The sequence below is a fragment of the Marmota flaviventris genome, chromosome 3, assembly GCF_047511675.1.
Source record: "Marmota flaviventris isolate mMarFla1 chromosome 3, mMarFla1.hap1, whole genome shotgun sequence".
Lineage (NCBI taxonomy): Eukaryota > Metazoa > Chordata > Mammalia > Rodentia > Sciuridae > Marmota > Marmota flaviventris.
Genome location: NC_092500.1, coordinates 128,510,976 through 128,532,849, shown reverse-complemented (window position 1 = coordinate 128,532,849; position 21,874 = coordinate 128,510,976). Strand labels below are relative to the sequence as shown.

Genomic DNA, 21,874 nt, shown 5'->3' with positions numbered 1-21,874 from the left:
AAAAAAAAAAACATAGCTTTCTTATGGACAGTTTCATATTCCTAGCCCTTTTTAAAAAGAGACTGCCAGACCAACCCAGAAAGGGCTCGTCAGGCAAATGACTGAGCTTATCTGACTCCATTATCAAGTCCATGATATGCTGGTTCCTGCATATCTTGAATGCCTCAGAGGAATAAAAGTACACTGAGTTTTAGTCCCTTTTTTGTCAGGGTATTTCCTTTCTGGGCCTGGCCAAGTTGCACAATGTCTAGGTCTCAGCAGCTTCCTAGTTTCTTCAACATGGCAGGCACTCTGTTCTCTGAATCGCTTTTTTATTTCTTTCTAGGCAGCAGCACGGCTTTGTTTCTCAGCCTCCTTTATAGTTAGGTGGGGCTTCATGACAGATTTTTGGTCAGAGGAATGGGGCCAGAAACGGTGTTTGTCAGTTGTTGATCCTAAACATACTCTTTTACACTATTTTTTTTTTATTCTTTTACACTATTTTAATGTTCCCCAGCCTATTCCCTGTTGGCTGAAAGTACAGAATTCAATAAGTGAATTCCAAGACCCCACATTTCTATCCAACTCACATTAGACCGCAATGAAAACAAGAAATAAATCTTTTGGTTGTTGTTAATCTACTCAAATTTTGAGGTTATTATAACTGTAAATCATCCAATAAATTCTGATAAAAATCATTTGTTAAACTGTGTTTTGATTCAGATGTTCTGGTGCAAAAAGAAAAAAATATGCTACTTTGCCCTTTGTTTCCCCTTAGCTATGTGTAAGAAGTTGGATCCATTTAATTATTTGTTCTCAAAGTACAGAAAATGTCCCCTATAGGAAAACCCAAGATGTCTTCTAATGAGTTTCACTTTCTGAAGTTCAAATTCTCTCCAGCACTGAATCATTGTTGGCCTGTGTGACCAATTAAAAAAAAAAAGGGTGTAATTCTAAGATTAAATTATTAAAGACATGGATAGCTCCACCTTGCTTTCTCTTAGACCACCATTTGTTCTGTAGGAAACCAGCTGCCATATCACAAGGTTGTTCAAGCAGCTCTATGGAGAAAACTACATGGCAAGAAGCTGAGATTTTCCACCTACTACCAGCACCAATGTGTCAGCAACATAAGTGTGCCATCTAGGAAGCACCTTCTCTAACCTCAGTGAGGCCTGCAAATGACTCCAGTCCTGGCTCACACCTTGACTGCACCTTCTTGGGAGACCCCTAAGCCAACCACACACACTCTTGAATTCCTGACTCAGAAACCGTGACAATAAATATTTATTGTTTTAAGATACAAAGTTTAAAACACAAGATGTGAAGTTATAGGGTAATTGGGAATATGGCAGGAAGTTGCACAATACATGATAATGCTGCTTCTGAACATTTCTGGATTCTTCTCTATTTTCTTTTTTCCAGTGCTGCACATCAAACCCAGAGCCTTGTATATGCCAAGCAAGTGCTTTGCCACTAAGATTCATACCCAGCCCCAATTTCTAGATTCTTTTTTTTCTCTCTTTTTTATTTTTTTCTAGATTTTTAATGGCACTCATTTCTTGGTGGGTCACCATTGCTTGTTTTTTTTGTTTGTTTTTTTTTTAAGAGAGAGAGAGAGAGAATTTTTTAATATTTATTTTTTAGTTTTCAGTGGACACAACATCTTTATTTTTATGTGGTGCTGAGGATCAAACCCAGCGCCCCACACATGCCAGGCGAATTTGTTACCGCTTGAGCCACATCCCCAGCCCCGCTTGTTCTTAAAACAGTACATACAGGAATAACTTATTCATCTCCAAGTCACAGAAGGCTGTATCAGCCCTGTAGATAAAAGGATATGGGGTGGAATCGTCTGGTAATGGCAATTTTGAAGAGTAAGGCTGAAAAATGTAAGCTGCTTTTGACATCTTCTGGAAATCTTTAAGCAAGGTGGAAGACTCTGGAATAAAAAGGATTATATTTTATCCTTATGATAAACATTTTAATTAATACTATTATTACCATGTATATTTTAAAAAGTCAATTGGAAGATCATTGAACTACTTTCAAGAATCCAAATGAGACACTCACATTTCTGCAATAGAATGACATACACCCTATGGGAAAGAAAATAATCTGAAACCCTGTGGAGCCAGCATGTGAGGGAATGACAACAATAACAATGATGATTAAATGGAATTAACGTGGAGCGCACATGCATCTTAGACTATTCCCTTCTCCCTCCTTATTTCTCACAAAGGGATTATCTTAGTCTCATATTTTCTAAAGATGAGTCAACTAGTTTAATAACTAAATCTCAGTATAAATGGCAAAACGGTGGTGAGAAGAGTTTGTGTCAAAATTCTCAGGAAAGAAGTTGGACAAAAGATGCTTCTTTTGGTATCAGAATCTTTGGATGATGGAAAGTAATGGGTTAAAGCAACTCACTAGAATGATGCAGTGGAGTTCCAGTGCATAGAGCATCATCAAGAGAGGCTGGTATTTGGGCCAGTGAGTTTCTTCCTTAGGTGGGTAGTTGACAAAATTCCTCCAGCAGTAACAATATTCTAAGGAGATACAAATAATGGTTCATTTAACAAACACAATGGCAAATTAGTTAAAGAGCTCCAATTTAAAAAAAAAGAAAAACCATATATTATAACCAGGTGTTGGTGGCACGTGCCTGTAATCCTAGTGACTCAGGAGGCTGAAGCAGGAGGATCACACGTTAGAGACCAACCTCAGCAATTTAGTGAGATCCTGAGCAACTTAGTGAAACCCTGTCTCAAAATTAAAAACAAAAGGATTTGGAAATGTGACTCAGTGGCTAAGCACCCCTGGGTTCAATTCCTGGTACAAAAAAAAAAAAAAGTATACTATATCTGTGGTATAGCTCAGTGGTAAAGCACATGCTTAGCATGTATGAGGCTCTGGGTTCAGTCCACAGCACCAAAAAAAAAAAAAAAAGGAAGAAGAAAAAGAAGTGGGGAAGAAAAGCACACTATCTGTTAAGGCTCTGGTCTAATTGTTGCTGGCGATGGACTCTACTAAAAAGAACAATTCATTGCAGGGTGTGATGGGGCCGATCTATAATCCCAGCAACTCAGGAGCTGAGAGGCAGGAGGATTGCAAATTCGAGGCCAGCCTTAGCAATTTAAGTGAGATCCTTAGCAATTTAGTGAGACCCTATCTCAAAATAAAAAATAAAAATGACTAGGGATGTGTAGTAGAATACCCCTGAGTTCAATCTCTATTACTACCAAAACGGTGGTGGCAAGAGTAGAAAAAGTTAGACCTGGTTCTTTCTCACATTATTTTGGACTCTCACTCCTGAGACTTGCAGCCTAGAATAATCAACTTGGCCTCCAAAGAGATCTATCACCACAGTCTTTATAAACACTTATGATTCTGTTTACTGTTGTTACCTGAGACTGTCATAATCTGGACAGTTACACCACTGTTAATGAGGTCCCTAAGTCCTTGACGATTTTGCTGATCCATGTGCTGAAAAAGCCGTGCTGTATAAATAACCAGAATCATATTAGGATGTTGACTCAAAAATTCTCTGATAGCCTTGGAACATTCCCAACAAGGACTCCAGGACAAGAACCAGGTGATGGAACAGCTGATGGATGGGCAAAAATGTCTTTCCGCAGTAAATTTTTCTATAAAATTCACTTCAACATGATTGGTGGTGTTTTTGCTGGAGTTTCTCCAGATCTTGTGGCTCGTGCCCCACTTGATTTCATAGAACATACAGGTCTCTTTGCGAAGTTTTCCAGGGTCAAAGAAGACTTCAAATTCCCAGGGTTCAATTCTCCTCCTGAAATATAAAAAGTGGCCCTAGATTGCTTTTTCTAGGTCCCATGAAATCCTAGAAATCATTTCATGCTTCCCTCTTCTATTAAGCAGATCTGAACCATGACATCTCTGAAAGTTTTCTATTCCAGGTTTCAGAGTTATCTGTAGAAGTTCATTTGAATTATCAGAGTTTCTCTCACAAACATAGTAAAAGGATTTCTTTTTTTCCTAGTCATAGTATTCGATGACTACTCTCTAATGCTATTGTTTCATTTTATTTTATTTTGTTTAGATATACATGCAAGTAAAGTGAATTTTGACATATTATACATACACAGAGTATAATTTATTCTAATTAGGATCCCATTCTGTGGTTGAACATAATGTGGAATTTCATGGGTGGTGCATTCATAATGAACATAGGAAAGTTATATCTGATTCATTCTAGTGCCTTTCAATACCATTGTTTTAGTCTTGAATTTAGGCATAAGTGTGTTCTGGTTTTTCTTTTGAAGATTTTTTACTATATAGTAATCTCTATTTTTCCTTTTCTTTTTCTTTTTCCTTTCTTTTTTTATTCTCCTGCCTCAGCCTTTTGAGTAGTTGGGCTTATAGGTGTGCTCCACTAGGTCCAGTTTATATGCTAATCTTTCTATTTCCCACTTAGAGGTGTCCTGTCTCAGTACTTATCTTCACTGTTTCTCTGTGGACTCTAACCAGATTTTGGCAAGTGTTGAAGTCTGGAAGAATCTTCTTGCCAACAAATTCTGCAGTGAAGTCTGAGAAAAGAGCAGTTTAGCCTCAAGAGTCTTCCACTTTAGAATTCTGTATGCCAATTCATTGTAAGAAAGAAACAAAAAAATGCTCTCAATGATCTTTAGATTTTAACACTCTCCATGTCTGAAAGCTGTTACTCAGGAAAAATTCAGGATTGTGCTGAGGGCTCCTCTATGCCACGATTAAGTTACAGGTTTATTACATCCTCATTGTTCCCACTCATCCCTGAAATGCCATATTGAGTTATTTCATAGATCAGCCCTTCCCTTTCAACCATCATGAGATGGTATATCCTTGATGATTCCCTGTAGAAGTCTGGAAAATGATCAAATAGAAAGATGAAATCAAAGTAACAAACAGTTCCCCCAACATTGCACTGAGGGCTATAAAAACATACGATTTAATGAGAAAAGTTGAATAGTAAGACAACAGAGAAGCAAGCTGGAAAGTAATTTCTTTGAATGAAACCGAAGGACATAGGAACAAAGATATAAAAAGAAAAAGCAATACTCAAAGAAAATTAAGTTGGAAAAGTCACAAAGAAAGGAAGAATTGGAACATGGTAAAAGAAGAATGTTACCTATGATGTAAAGAATAAAATGATGTCATTTGCTGATAAATGAATGGAACTGGAAAACATCATATTAAGTGAAATAAGCCAAACTCAGAAAGGATCAAATGTTTTCTCTCATATGGGAGAAAGGGGCAGGGATGGATTAAAAAAAAAAAAAAAAAGAGGGATCTCACAAAAATAGAAGGGAGGCCAATAGAGTAGAAGAAGGGAATTGAAAGACAGGGAGGAGAGGAGGGCATGGGAAAGTACTATGGAAAGAAATCTACCAAATTTGCTATGTCTATGTATGAATGTATCACAATGAATTCTATTTGTATATATAATAATAATAATGCACTAATTGAAATAACAATAGTGATAATAGAAGGGAGTTCAGTAGAAAAAAACAAATAGATCAGGAGGTGGGAGTTGGGGAGGGAAAGGGAAGGTACTAGGGAATGAGACTGATCAAATTATATTATGTGCATGTACAAATATGGCATAAGGTGTCCCACTATCGTGTATAATAATAATGCATCAATAAAATTTTTAAAAGAAGAAAGGAACAATAAAAAGTCTGTAGTTCTGCAAATATTGAATTGTCATTTATTCTTGATTGAATTGAATTGCACTGTGAGTGCAATATTATTCTTACCTCAGAGTAGCATCACCAGTTGAAGGACCTGTTGATCAAGAGATAATTATATCAAATAACACCCAAATACAAATTGAGCTATTAAGAAAAAGTGCTCTATTCTTCTAAACCTGCAAATGATACCTGTAAATGAATTTAGAAGATTCTTTTGTGGATTCATTGCACTGAACTAGTTCATTACACCAAAGAAAAGCAAGATTTTTAAGGTCTCTGCTGAAATCTACTTGACAGATGCCCAATTCAAACCAGATAATCCAGCTTGGGATTGTAGCTCAGTGTAGAGCACTTACATAGCATTTGAGAGGCCTTGGGTTGGATTCCCAGCAACAAAGGAAAAGAAACAAAACAAAATACGGAGCCCAGCTCAGTGGCATACACTTGTAATCCTAGATACTCAGGGGCTGAAGCAGGAAAATCACAAATTAAAGGCCAGTCTGGGTAATTTATGAGATCCTGTCTCAAAATAAAAAGGGGTGGGGCTATAGCACAGTGGTAGAGCACCCTAGGTTTTCAATCTCCAGTAAGACATACACACACACACACACACACACGTACACGTACACACATATACAGGAACAAAGATATCTGGTAGGGAAATGCAAATTAAAACTACCCAGATATATTTTCCTACCAGAATATTTAAATATACATATAGGAAAGTCAAGACAAGGTATCCAGATTTTTTAAAAATTATTATTATTTTTATTACTATTTTGTATATGTGGTTCTGGAGACTGAAACCAGGAGTGCTCTACCACTGAACCATATCCTCTGATCTTTTAATTTTTAATTTTGAGATAGGGTCTCACTAAACTGCTTGGGTGGCCTCAAGCTTGTGTTCTTCCTGCCTCAAATTTTCTCATTGCTTAGATTATAGGCATGCCAAATGCCCAGGAGCAAACATTTCAGTTAAATAAGGTGTTTGGTTTCCCCCTACTCTGTCCCCTCCATATGTTACTTAAAATATAATTTTAATAGAGGCAGAAAAAAATACATTCTTACTTAGGCTGGGGTTGTACTCAGTGGCAGAGCGCTTGCCTCTCTGTGAGAGGTACTGGGTTTAATTCTCAGCACCACATATAAATAAATAAATTAAGTAAAGGTCCATCAACAACTAAAATAAATAAATAAATACATTGTTACTTAAACTCCAAACTTATGTCTCAGACTCCCTGCCCTACCACACAGTACACTATTGCATTAGTCTTCTAATTGATCTCCTTACTCCAGTCTTTTCTGCTTCCAACCTGAAATCCACCAGGTACTAAGTAAATGTTTCTAAAGCACTATTTTAGTCATATCTCTATGAAATTCAGAAATTCTCTGAAGATTTTTTAACAAAAAGATAAACCTCCATTTTTTTAAACCTGGCATTCAAATTATAATAACACTTCAATATGCTTTCTAGTCTTACTGCAGATTATTTCCATCAATTCTCTTCTAGCTTAACCAGTTTCTTCATTATATTCTAAACAAAGATCTTTGTAAAGTCTCTTAAAATCATTTTTTTTCAATAGGATTCAAACAACAAGGAACTTCTCTTTCTTGCAATCCAAATTCTACCCTCTTAATATCCAGCTCCAATCCACTTCATCTGACATCACCTTTTTATACATCTGAGGTGTCTTTCCTTATGAATTTTTCTAACTCAAGTAACTGCTCATTAACTTCAATTAATCATTGTCAATTCATTTGTCAATTAGCACATTGGCCTTGTGCTATTGCTTCTGTTCTATTAATTCGAAAGTTATAATTTTACTTATTTTTGTGTGTGTATATGGTACTGGGGATTACAAAAAGGGCCTTGCACATTCTAGACAAGCACTCTATCACTGAGCTACCCAGGCCCCTTAATTTTTTTTTTTAATGATGAAACCAGCACTTAGTAAATGTCACTTAGTGTCATTTAATCATAATCATTTGGAGTCATAAATAATTCATTATAATAGTAATATATCTTGTTTAAGGGTAATATTTATATATTAATCAATAACAGGAAAGTTGAAAAATGCCCAAAGATGCATGCACAAGCAGGTCACATACACATATAATTTTACACTGCTCAAGAAGATAGACCCAGGCTGGGAAAAGGGGTGTGTATCTACAATCCCAGCTGCTTGGGAAGCTGAGGCAGGAGAATTACTTGAACCCAGGAGTCCTGGACAGTCTGGGCAACATAGTGAGACTCTGACTCAAAAAGAAATAAAAGAATATGGTCTTTGCCAGATCCCTGAATCCATTTTACCTTTCTCAGAAGTCATGCTGCTCTGTCTCTGGACTCCTTCCTCTAGAGCTTGTCTTGGCTCACTGCTTCTGCCAGTAATATACCTGAACTTTGTTTCTTCAGGTGTGCCCACTGCCACAGACTTAGAGAATGACTCATTTCTGAGTTTCAGGGAGTCATTGGGCATCTAGACTAGACAACCTGGCAGCAGAGGGAAGTTAGTATGGGGATTTGCACCTTTGTTGATAAGAAAGCCTATGATGCAAATAACGTTAACCCTGCAGAGTAGATCATTGGGAGCACTAAATTTTAAAGTTCCTTTCTGATGACATCTGCATTTAGAAAGTATTCTCTTTCCTTTGAATTAAAGTAAGATCGACACATCATTCTTTAATGCAGTGAAGAGAGAAAATAGAAAGGTGAGAGAATTAAACTGTTTTTTATAACCTGAAAGTTTTCAGTATTATCTGGTGAGAACATTATGTATTACTTCCTCTCATTTTGCCCTTTGCCCCAAATCCCTGTTGGAAAGGAAAGGGTACAGTAAGATGCAAAATCAAAAGGACCTTGGCCTCTGAGTCAGATAATCAGTGTATAGCTAGCTCTGTGGCACTCTGGCCCCCACCTTGAAGCTAATTCATTCCTGCTTTGTTATTCCTCTTGAAAAAAAAAATATATAGTATGCTTCCTTATTTCTGCTGTGTTCTGTTGCCTGCACCTGGGTCAAGTTCAAATGACTACATTTCTGGATCTCAGCATTCACTCCCAGAACTGAGGTCTCAAGAATTAAGTCTCCCTCTTACTGAGCCTCAGAACCTTGAATCTCAAGGACCCATGAATCTTAAAACTATACCTTAAACAAAAGATTTAGTGTGGAGGGTGGTGAGTTGTTCATGTCTGTAATACTAGCTAGTCAGGAAGCTGAGTCAGGAGATCCTAAATTCAAGAACTATCTGGGCAATTTAGTGAGATCCTGTCTCAAAATAAAATAAAAAGGGCTGGGGATGAAGTCAGTCCAGTGGCAGAACACTTGCTTAACATTCATGAGGCCCATGGGTTGAACCCCTAGATTTAAAAAAAAAGGTTTAATTTTGAAAGACAAGCAGGAGGGGCCTGGGGTTGTGGCTCAGTGGCAGAGCGCTCGCCTAGCATGCATGAGGCACTGTGTTCGATCCTCAGCATCACATAAATATAAAGGTATTGTGTCCATCTAAACCTAAGAATAAATATTTAAAAAAAAAAGACAAGCAGGAGCTTTCACAAGATAAAGCAGTTATTTCCACAGTGGCAGATGAGCATTTGAAGAAAGGCCAGAAACTCCATATCATAAATAAAGGTCCTTCAGAGGCCAAATTTTACCACGTTAGGCAAATGTAGAATAATGGTAGTCTTAAGGTAAGGTAATATCCACCCCAAATAAAGATGTCTATGTCCCAATCCTTGGAATCTATAAGAATGTTATTTTCCCTTACAAAAAAATTCTTTGCAAATGGACACTTAAGGGTCTTAGAGAGATTATTCTGATCCAGGTGGGGTGAGCAGAAACAGAGAAGGAATTATGAAGACAGTAGCAGAGATCTGAGTGATTGATTGCTGCCTTGAAGGGGCCCATGATACAAGGAATTAGGCAGCCTCTTGGAGCTGAAAAAGGCAAGGAAATGGATTCTCCCTTAGAATCTCCAGAAGGAACACTGGCCTATGACCCCTGATTTTAGCCCAGGGAGATCCATGTGAGTTTGGAGATATATGTAATTATTCCACATTCAAGATATTTAAAATTCCTATTGCCCGCCCCCCAAATTATCTGTGTCTGTTGCAGTCAACCCTCCTACTCCTAGGCCCAGGGAATCGCTGATCTTTCTGTCACTGTAAATTCGTCTTGACTAATCTAGAATTTCATACAAATGGAATCATACAATGTATACACTGATCTTTTTTTTTCAGTACTGAGGAGTGTTCACGCATAGGCACTCTATCACTGAACTATATTCCCAGCCCTTTTTATCTCTTATTTTGAGACAGTCTCACTAAATTCCAGGCGTAAACTTGCAATCCGCCTACCTCAGCCTCCCACATGTCCAGCCATATGTTTGCTTTTGTCTTTGCTTCTTTTGCTCAGCTTGTCTATAAATTTGATCCAGGTGATTAAGTATATCAGTGGTTCATTTTCTTTTAGTGCTAAGTAGTATTCCATTTTATTGTGCATGCTATAGTTTGTTTATTCATTTCACCTACTGATAGTCTTTGGGTTATTTCCAACTTCTAGATTTTCATGAATAAAGCTGCTGTGAACATCTGTGTACAACTCTTTGTGTCAATGTATATTACTTTTTCTTTCTCTTGGGTAAATATGTAGAAGTGGGACTGCTGGATCAAATAACTATGTATACATTTAGCTTTTTTTTTTTTTTGAGAGAGAGAATTTTAATATTTATTTTCTAGTTTTCGGCAGACACAACATCTTTGTTTGTATGTGATGCTGAGGATCAAACCCGGGCTGCATGCATGCCAGGCGAGCGTGCTACCACTTGAGCCACATCCCCAGCCCTACATTTAGCTTTTAAGAAAATGCCAAATTGTTATACCAGTTTATATTCCAACCAGGAGTACATGAAAATTCCTCATTGACACTTAGCGATCTAATTATGATTTTACTTTACATTTTCCTGGTGTACTCATGTTGAGCATCTTTTTATGTGTTTATTACTTATTTTTACATCTTCTTTTTTTAAAGTTGGTTAAACTGCTCTGGCCATTTTCTAATGTTTTTAAATTTTGTGGGTTGGGGTACTGAAGACTGAACCCAGGGACACTTTACCACTGAATGGCACCCCGAGTCCTTTTTATATTTCATTTTGAGACAGGGTCTCACTAAGTTGCTTTGGGCACTACTAAGTTGCTGAGGCTGACCTGTTGCTGAGGCTGACCTCAAACTTGAGATCCTCCTTCCTCTCAGCCTCCAAGTCACTGGGATTACAGGTATGCATCATCACTTGTCACTCCAGGCTCTAATTTTTTTTGTGTGTGTGTCTCCTGAATATCACAGTTCTTTAGATACTGGGGATTTCAATCTTGCTGTATCTGTGTATATATTTCCTTCAGTCTTTTATTTCCTAACTTTTTTTTTTTTTTTGTATTTTATTTAGAGACAGAGTCTAACTGAGTTGCAAAGTACCTCACCGAGTTGCTGAGGCTGGCTTTGAATTTGTGATCCTCCTGACTCTGCCTCCCGAGTCGCTGGGATTACAGGCATGCCGCCACCGTGTCTGGTTTAATGTTGTTTTTTGATAAGCAGAAATTTAATGAACTTTTAGTGAAGCTCAATTTATCAATTTGACTTTTTTTAAAATATATATCACTAGTGCTTTACTTCGTTTTTTGTTTTGGTACTGGGGATCGAATCAAGGGGTGTTTTACCACTGAGCTACAACCCCAGTCCTTTTTATTTTTAAAAAATATTTTTTAGTTGTCAACCCTTTATTTTATTTATTTATATGCAGTGCTGAGATCAAACCCAGTGCTTCCCATATGCTAGGCAGGCGCTCTACCATGAGCCAGGACACCAGACCCCTTTTTGTTTTTTTATTTTGCAACAAAGTCTCACCAAGTTGCCCCAGGCTGGCCTTGAATTTAAGATCCTCTGCCAAGCCTCCTGAGTCACTTCCTGGAATTACAGGTGTGTACCACTGCACCAGTCTATTTGGTTTTTGAGTTGGAGGTCACGCTGTGTTGCCCAGGCTGGTCCTGAACTTCTGGGTTCAAACAGTTCTCCTACCTGGCTACTTTTTCCATTTTTTAAAATTTTACTTTATTTATTTATTATTATTTGGTACTGAGGATTAAACCCAGGGGTTCTTTACCACTGAGCCACATACCCAGCCCTTTTATTTTTCCTTTTGAGACAGGTTCTCACTAAATTGCTTAAGGACTCACTAAATTGGTGAGGCTAGCCTTGAACTTGTGGTCCTTGTGCCTCAGCCTCCCAAGTCACTGGGATTATAGGCATGTGTCCCCACACCTGGAAAATTTTATTTTATTTTTGTAGTCTTGGGGATGTCAGAGACTCATGCATGTTAGACAAACATTCTACCACTCCAAGCCCCATGGTTGGTGTTTTTGTTTATGAAATAACTGTCAACTCAAAGATAATGAGGATATTTCCCTCCTTTACACAGAAACTCACACATTTGTGGTTAATTAAGTTCACTTTTTCTTTTCTTTTTTGTGGTATTGGGAATTGAACCCAGGGTCTATGCATGCTAGGCAAGTGCTCTACCACTGAGCCACATCTTTTTTTTTTTTTTGGTGGTGATGCTGGGGATTGAATCCAGGGCCTTGTGCATGTTAGGCAAACTCTCTACCAACGGGGATAAAATAAAACTAGCTGTATCCCCAACCCATGACTATGTTTTTAATTGTGGTAGAAATATATAACACAACATTTACCATCTTAACCATTTTGAGTATACTGTTTAGTAGTGTTAATATTCATATTGTTGAATAACTGATCTCCAAAACTTTTTCCTACTGGCAAATTGAAACTCAACATGTGTTTAAAAAAAAATTACCCATTTCCTCATCCCCCCATCAGCATTCTACTTTCTGCTTCTATGAATTCAACTACACTGAATACCTTAACTAAGTAGAATCATGCAAAATTTGTCTCTCTGTGACTGTTATTTCACCTAGTATGATTTCCTCAAGATTCACTTACATTATAGCATTATATTGTATTTCCTTCAGATTTTTCTTTTCTTTTTCTTTTTTCTTTTTTTCCTTCAGAGGTTTGAACCTAGGGTCTCCCACATGTTAGGAAAATGTTCTACCACTAAGCTACACCACCAGCATAAGGATTTCTTTTCCCTTTTATGTCTGAATAATATTCCATTGTATGTACTCTATATAACAAAACAACAAATAGATAAATTGAACTTCATCAAAATTTAAAACAATTGTAAGACAAAGACAGCATCAAGTAAGTGAAAAAAGAGTTGGGCACACCTGTAATCCCAGCAATTCCAGAGGCTGAAGCAGGAGAACCTCAAGTTCAAGGCAAGACTCATCAACTTAGCAAGACCTTGTGTCAAAATGAAAAATAAAAAGAACTGGGATGTAGCTCAGTGGAAAAACATCCCTCAGTTCAATTCTCAATACCAAAAAATAAAACAGATAAGTAAATAAAAACTAAAATAGGCAAAGTATTTGAATAGATATATCCCCAAAGAATATATATATATTTATATATAAATAGAGCATAAGTACACAGAAAGAGCTCAATGTTATTAACTGTTAAAAAAATAATTTTTAGGGCTGGGGATGTGGCTCAAGCGGTAGCGTGCTCGCCTGGCATGCGCGGGGTGCTGGGTTCAACTCTCAGCCCCACATAAAAATAAAATAAAGATGTTGTGTCCACTGAAAACTGAAAAATAAATATTAAAAAAAATTTCTCTCTCTCTCTCTCTCTCTCTCTCTCTCTTTAAAAAAATAAAAAATACTAATTTAAAAAAATTTTTCAGTTTTCTTGGTACTTTGGTATTGAACCCATGGTGATTTACCACTGACATATATCCTCAGTATTTTTTTTTTTAAGATAGGGTCTCTTTAAATTGCTGAGGGCCTTACTAAATTGTAGAGACTGGTCTTGATATTGCCATTCTCCTAAATCAACCTCCAGTGTTTCTGTGATTACGGGCATGAGGTACTGTGTCCAGTAGGACTATATTGCCTGGCGTGGTGGCACATACCTGTAATCCCAGCAGCTCTAGAAGCTAAGGGAGGAGGAATGCAAGTTTGAGGCCAGCTTCTGCAATTTGGCAAGGTCCTAAGCAATTTAGCAAGACTCTGTCTCAAAATAAAAATTTAAAAGGGCTGGAGATTTGGCTCACTGATTAAGTGCTCAAATTCAATCCCAACTACCAAAAACAGAAAAAGGGGCCTGGGGTTGTTGCTCACAGGTAAGTGCTTGCTTAGCATTTGCAAGGTCATGGGTTAAATCCCAGCACCACACAAACTGACAATAACCAGCATTGTTGTGGATACTGAAAAACTGAAACCTTAAATTATGCACTGTGGTGCATGCTAGTACTCCATCAGGAGGCTGAGTCAGGAGAATTGCAAATTCAGAATTGCAATCAGTGAAACCCCATCTCAAAATAAAATGAAAAGAGCTGAGGATGTAGCTCAAAGTTAGAATATTCCTGGGATTGCTCCCTAGTACCAAAAAAAAAAAAAAAAAAAAAAAAATTGAAATCCTCATGTTGCTGTTAAAATTGTAAAATGGTTCAACTGCTAGGAAAAAAAGTTTGTTTTTCAAAAAGTTAAGTTAAAGGACTCATACAGCTGGACGTGGTAGCGCACACCTGAAATCCTAATGGTTCAGGCAGCTGAGGCAGGAGAATTGTAAGTTTAAAGCCAGTCTCAGCAAAAGCAAGGTGCTAAGCAACTCAGTGAGATCCTGTCTCTAAATAAAATACAAAATAGGGCTGGGGATATGCCTCAGTGGTTGGGTGCCCCTGAGTTCAATCCCCAGTAACAAAAAAAACTTGGAATGGAACCACCTTTTGACCCAGCTATCCCACTCCTTGGTCTATACCCAGAGGACTTAAAAACAGCAGTGACACAGCCACATCAATGTTTATAGCAGCATGATTCACAATAGCTAAACTATGGAACCAACCTAGATGCCCTTCAATAGATGAATGGATAAAGCAACTGTGGTATATATAAACAATAGAATATTATTCAGAAATAAAATTATGGCATTTTCAGGTAAATGGATGGAGTTGGAGAATATCATGCCAAACAAAGTAAGCTAATCCCCCCAAAAAACAAAGGTTGAATGTTTTCTCTGATAAGTGGATGCTAATCTATAATGGCAGGGTGTGGGGCATGGGATGAGTGGGGGAACTTTGGATTGGGAAAAAGGTCAGGGAGGGGGTGAGGCATGGTGATAGGAAAGAGGGTGGAATGAGATGGACATCATTACTCTAGGTACCTACCTGTATGATTGCACAAATGTGTTATCCTACTTCATGTACAACCAGAGAAGTGAAAAATTGTGCTCTATTTGTATACTATAAATCGAAGAGCATTCTGCTGTCATGTGAAACTGATTAGAACAAATGAATTTTAAAAATTTCAAAAAAAGCACCCATACAGAATGAAACTACCATTTGACCCAGCTATCCCATTCCTTGGTCTATACCCAAAGGACTTAAAAAAAGGGATACAGCCACATCAATGTTTACTGCAGCACAATTTACAATATCTGAACTGTGGAACCAACCTAGATGCCCTTCAGTAGATGAATGAATAAAGAAAATGTGGTATATATACACACAATGGAATATTACTCAGCATTAAAAGAGAATAAAATCATGGCATTTGCAGGTTAAGTGAATGGAGTTAGAGAATATAATGCTAACTGAAGTTAGCCAATCCCCAAAGAACAAATGCCAAATATTTTCTCTGATTTAAGGATGCTGTTCATAATGGGTTGTGAAGGTGGAACATGGAAGGATTAAATGAACTCTAGTTAGGGAAAAGGGGTGGAAGGAAAAGGGAGCGGGCATGGGGCTAGAAAAGACTGTGGAATGAGATGGACATCATTACCCTGAGTACATGTATGAAGACACAAATGGTGTAACTCTTCTTTTTGTACAGAGATGAAAATTGTGTTGTATATGTGTAATGTGAATTGTAATGCATTCTGCTGTCATATATAACAAATAGAATAAAAAATAAATTTTAAAAAAAGTGCCCATACAATCTGGCAATTCTAAGAAAGCTGAAAACATATTCACTGTACATGAATGTTCATAACATGACCATTGATAAGAGCCCAAATGTTAGAAAGAGCCCAAATGTCCATCATTGGATAAGTGGATAAATATATGGTAGTATGCCCATACAATGGAATATTAATCTGCTATAAAAAAACAAAGGAATGAAAGATTGGGCACAATGGCTCATGCTTATAATCTCAGTTACTTAGGAGGCTGAGGCAAGAGCTCAAGGCAAGTCTGGGCAATTTATCAGGACCTTCTCCCAAAATTAAAAAATAAGATGAGCTGGATATACTCAGTGGTAGTTTTCCATGAAGCAACTGAAAAATTCTATGCAAAATAGTGTATGCATTATTTCCTGATGAACAGTCAATATGTTTTATCAGATCCTCAGAATATCAATAGATCCTTGGATTCCTGAGATATAATGAACCACTTATGTTTTAATAGATTTGTTCTTCCCTATTTGTTTTATGTTTTGCTTTGTGGTGCTGAGACAGAACCCAAGGCTTCACACATGCTAGTTAAGTGCTCTACAACTGAGCTACACCTCCTCTGTTTTGTTTTTTGAGATGAGTTTTTCTCCCTGTGCTGCCTAAACTGTCCTGAAATTCCTGTACTCTAGCACTCCTGCCTGAGTATCTGGGCCTACAGACTGAGGCCAGCATATCCAGCTTGCTCTTCCCTGTTTTGATCAGCAGAGGGCAGAAAAGCAATACAATTAGCAGAGTCAGCCCGCACTACATAAATCTCTAAAACTCCTCAGGTCTTCAATTTCTACCATCTATTTCCTTTCTACCTTTGCCTTTTCACAAGCCTAAAATTCTTTAACTGGGAGCTCCCATCTTTCTCTATCAAAATTCCTACCATCACTGAGTATAATATTAAAACAGCACTTCTTTTATTTAGATAGATTAGCGTAGTACAGTGGCACATGCTTGTATACCAGCTACTTGGGAAGATGAGGCAGTAGGACCACAAGTTTGAAGCCAGTCTTGAACTTAATGAGACCTTCAGCAACTTAGTGAGATCCTGTATCAAAATAAAATAAAGGGGGGGGGGTCTTAAGATGGACGCCGGGCAGCCGCTTCCTGACCGGTGAGTAGGGCTCATCGCTGGGCTGGTTCCTGGCTGGCTCGGGCTCTGCGGCGACGGGTCCGAGAGGGCCGCGGGAGGGCAGCGGAGGAGCCAGGCTCTGCGGCCCGACGGTTCCTTGCCCGGGGCACCTGGAACAGGCCCACGGGAGCCCTGGCGGGGTCATTGCGGCGCCTTCCTCAGCCTGTTAGTGCGTTTCTCGGTCCCAGACGGGCCAAAGTGAGAAGGGGTGAGGGGGCTTTCGGAGGAGGAGGCAGGCTCCTATTTACACTGCAGTGTCCCGGAAAACAGCGCCAGGTAGTGCGAACGCCGGCAGGCTGGACTTGGGCGCCGTAGCCCGCGGCGGTCAGTTCCATGCCCGGACGGGGTTCTGCCGGCTTGGGGACCTGGCCGTGACACCGCCGTCCGTGAGCCCGCGGAGCTCCGTGCTGTCTCCAACCCTAAGAAAAGATGTGGAGTGGACTGATGCCTCCTGGCCTAAATGAAAGTGATGTTGAGTCAAATTCTGAAGATGAAGCCACACTGGAGAAGTCTGAACTCGACTTACAGGAAAATAAAGAGGATGGGACTAATAGAGACACAGAAATCTCAAGTTTCCCAGCAGATGGACCAAAAACAGAAACAGAGGCCAATATAGATGCATATGAAGAATGCCCTTCTGGAATTCCCTTAAATTTGTGGAATAAATTTCAAGAATTGCATAAAAACCGTTCTGAACAGAAAATCTCAACCTCAAGATTCAGAGGGAAAAAGAGAAAACGCTCCAGAAAAGATAAACTGAAGAATGAAAAAGAATCTCATAGTGAACAGCCTTTAAATGAAACCCAATGGAAGGAGCTTACTCAGTACTTTGGAGCCAATGATAGATTTGAACCCCCTGTTAAAAAGAAAAAAGTTGAAAAGTCAGGTCTTGAAAAGAGGATAGACCAGGCTGTGGAGGAATGGGATGTTGAGAAGGCTGAAGAACTCAGCAACCAGCTTGCTACTCGAGAGCTTGGTGTAAAAATTGCCAAAGCAATTGCCTGTCACAAGTTTGTAAAAGCCAAAAAGGAGGCTGAAAACTCTCAGGCTGCTCGAAAAAAGAAGAAACTTGCGTGGGGATTTGAAGCAAAGAAGAGATGGGAAACCAAAAGCAACATGGGATATATGTAATTTGTCAGAGTTCTTCAAGACACTTGCAGAAATTTACTGAAAAGATTTTCCTACTTAGGTTAAATATATCAGGAAATTGATAGAAGTAGAAAAAATAAGCATAAAACTATGGAGTTGATTATCAACTCTTTTCAGCCTTTTCATAAGGAGTTCTTTCTATTGAAGTGGATGAAATGAAGCATTTTATTATTTATGTAAGGAATCTAAGCATACATACAAGAAAAGAAATGGGATTTAATTTATTTATTTGTATAGACCTACAGTATAAAATCAATTTTGCTTTTCATGTGTTTGGTATAGCATAGCCTGTGAGGTCCTTGTACTTGCCTATCTGTTCTTGGCATAACTACGCTTTTTTCTAGAATTGTGTTTTTAAGATTGGCTTTTGTTTATAATGGATTAATTATAAGTGCAAGTAAGTCTCAATTGATGCTGTCTTTACAAATGACTTTAATTACCCTGATGTCATCAAAACAACTTTTTTATTCTTTATTGGAGGCACTAGAGTTGATATTTCAAAGTCACATATTAAAAGCAATTGATATATTTTGCATACCTTCTGATTATTTTTGCATACCTTCAATTGGAAGGTGTGCAAATACTTTAGAATGTAGTATTTGGAGGATGGTTTAAATTCAGCACGGCCTAGAAATGTTTTCCTAAATATCTCGTGACCTTGTCATTCTTTAAATTGTGAGATGATTCTTGGAATAGAAAGTGGTAAAATTATATTAAGCAGACAATTATAACTCAAGATAACATAACTTTGAATTGTCTAAAAAATAAATAAATAAATAAATAAAATAAAGGGCTCAAAATAAAAATTTTAAATAATATCTCAGTAGTAAAATGTTCCTGGGTTCAATCCCCAGTTCGCCCCATATATAAGATGTTTTCATTTCTCATTTGCATTTGGTTTATGCCTATGGTAGTTACCATATTCTCCCTTCTACATTAGCGATTCATTTATTTAGTATTGTTGGTACCAAGCCTTTAACACATGGCTCTCAAAATACAAATTATAGCACAAGTTAAATAAATTTGTACGCTTTTCTATTGTTAATCTGTCTCTGGTTATAAGTGCCCCAGCCATGAACCTAGCAATGGGTCAGCAAAGAAATCTCTTAAAAATCTCTTCCCACAGGGCATGGTGACACACACCTGAAATCCCAGCAACTCAGAAGGCTAAGGCAGGAGGATCACAAGTTCAAAGCTAGCTCAGCAACTTAAAGAAGCCCTAAGCAACTTAATAAGACCCTATTTCAAAATAATAAAAAAGGGCTAGAGATGTGGCTCAGTGATTAAGCACCTCTGGGTTCAATCCTAGGACCAAGTGGGGGAAAAAAATCTCTTTTCCCCTACAAAAGCATTCAGTAAACATCAAACTGAATAGAAATGAATTAAATTGATGGTAGTATTTCAAACTAAACTGATTTGTGTATTAGTAGAAAAGCCTGCCATTGAGATGAGCTGGGCACAGTGTCATATGCCTGTACTTGGGAGGCTGAGGCAGGAGGATTGCAACTTCAAAGTCAGCGTCAGCAATTTAGTGAAGCCCTAAGCAACTTATCAAGACTCTGTCTCAAAATAAAAAATTAAAGATCAGGATGTGGCCCAGGGGTTAAGCACCCCTGGGTTCAATCCCCAGCACAGAAATAAACAAAAAAAAATTATTTATGTTTTGGAATAAGTAGTTCTACTTGCCACAACCAAAGCACAGGATATAACTTGACCTACAGGATACATATTCTGCCTATTAGTAGACTGTCCTGACAGACATTTAAGACATTAAGTCTCCTGTAGCCTGGCTATTCAGGAGGATGAAACAGTTGAGAGTTTGAGGTCAGCCTGGGCAACTTATCTAGACCCTGTCACTAAATAAAATTTTACCAGCGGCTCAGGAAGCTGAGACAGGAGAATTGCAAATTCAAAACCAGCTTTAGCAATAGCGAGGCGCTAAGCAGCTCAGTGAGACCCTGTCTCTAAATAAAATACAAAATAGGACTGGGGATGTGGCTCAATGGCCAAGTGCTCCTGAGTTCAATCCCCAGTACCCCCCAAAAAATTTTGTTTTAAAAGGCTAGGATGTAGCTCAATGATAGCATACCACTGGGTTCAATCCCTGTAATATACACACACACAAACACAGAAAGAGAGAGAAACAGCATAATATAGGTACCAAAGTCATGAAGCTGGTTATGTATATATTCTTCTGAATAACTGCAAGAAGGTCTCAGGAGATGACTTAATTAATTCAGAAGAACAAATCGCCAACCACAGAATTACTGCAAGAAGGGAAAAGCCACTATCCTTTTAATATGTTGTCTTGTTTCTTTTGTAGTACTGTAAATAAAACCCAGGGACTTGTACATGCTAAGTATGCACTTTACCACTGAGCTACATCCACAACCCTTTTTACTTTGAGAGAGGATATTGCTAAATTGCCCAGGCTGGCCTTGAAGTTACAATCCTCCTGCCTCAGCTTCCTGAGTAGCTGGGATTAGAGGAGTGTACCACCATGCCCAGCTAATGCAAAGATATTAAACAAATCAGTCCCTAAATCAAAACCTATTTATTAGACTAAGTAAATCTCATAGTAATAATTGAGTTGAAGTAAATTTACTAAAGCATCCTCAGGAATCAGCTGAGGTTTTGGCATATACTTGTAATTTCAGAAATTAGCCTGGGGCTGGGCGTACAGCTCAATGATAGAGTGCCTGCATGAGGCTCTGGGTTTAATCTTCAATACTAAAAAATAAATAAAAAAAAAAACACACACACACACACATTTATATAAACAATTGATTCATTACTTTTTCCATTTTAGTTGTTCCAGTAGGTAAAGTGAGTGAATTCATGCTTCCTGATATAAGCCAAAGCATTTTACCATGTCTAGATTTACATTTGAAATCTATGTAAATTTTGCTTTTTCCCCCAACTATGTGCAGTTTTGTTTTATTATTTATTTATCATTTATTATTACATTAATTGTTACAAGAGTTAATTTATGCCTTTGACTTAGTGATTCCATATCTGAAAAATTTCTAAGGAGGTGGGGACAAAGGATGGGCAATGACATGAACAATTAGCACTATTCCATCATGGAAATTGCGAATGACATAATACCCAATAATAATGTTCTTAAGTAAATTGTGGATGCCTAAATAATTATATATAGCACATGCTTAAATTATGTAGATGTTGACAATTAGAAAAAATCTGATATAATTGTCAGAAAAGAAACAAAATCATTTATACAGTGTGATCTGAGTTATAGGGTCATATATAAGATCTATTAAAAAATCACTAGGGGATGGGGTTGTGGCTTAGCAGTAGAGGACTCACCTAGCATGTGGGAGGCCCTGGATTCAATCCCCAGCACCACATAAAAATAAATAGAATAAAGGTATTGTGTTCAAATACAATTGAACTAAATATTTAAAAAAAAAAAATCATGTGGTATTGCACGCCTGTAATCCCAGTGGCTCAGGAAGCTGAGGCAGGAGGATCCTGAGTTCAAAGCCAGCCTCAGCAATGGCAAGGCACTAAGCAACTCAGTGAGACCCTGTCTCTAAATAAAATACAAAATAGGGCTGGAGATGTGGCTCAGTGGTTGAATGCCCTGAGTTCAATCCCCAGTATCAAAAAAAAAAAAAAAAAAAACATGCATAAGGCACTGTGTTCAATCCTCAGCACCATACACATATAAACTCCCCATGTCCAAAAAAAATCACTGGTCATGGTGTCACATGCCTGTAATCTCAGCAATTTGCAGGGCCAAGACAGGAGGATTACAAATTCAAGGCCAGCCTCAGCAACTTGGCAAAGCCCTAAGCAACTTAGCAAGACCTTATCTCAAAAAAAAAATTAAA

General features: G+C 38.0%; 1 protein-coding gene and 1 pseudogene across 1 annotated transcript; one reads left to right on the top strand and one right to left on the bottom strand.

The window, feature by feature from the left end:
* Positions 1–1,637: 1,637 nt before the first annotated feature.
* Apobec1 (apolipoprotein B mRNA editing enzyme catalytic subunit 1) lies at positions 1,638–8,029 on the bottom strand. Its single transcript, XM_027950567.3, has 5 exons — positions 7,993–8,029; positions 5,748–5,775; positions 3,387–3,784; positions 2,410–2,528; positions 1,638–1,921 (listed from the first exon to the last, which is right to left on the bottom strand). The coding sequence occupies exons 1-5, from the start codon at positions 8,006–8,008 to the stop codon at positions 1,772–1,774; spliced, it is 711 nt and encodes a 236-aa protein (XP_027806368.1). The 5' UTR covers positions 8,009–8,029; the 3' UTR covers positions 1,638–1,771.
* Positions 8,030–17,089: 9,060 nt separating this feature from the next.
* Positions 17,090–18,249, top strand: LOC114104427 (protein FAM204A pseudogene; annotated as a pseudogene).
* Positions 18,250–21,874: the final 3,625 nt, after the last annotated feature.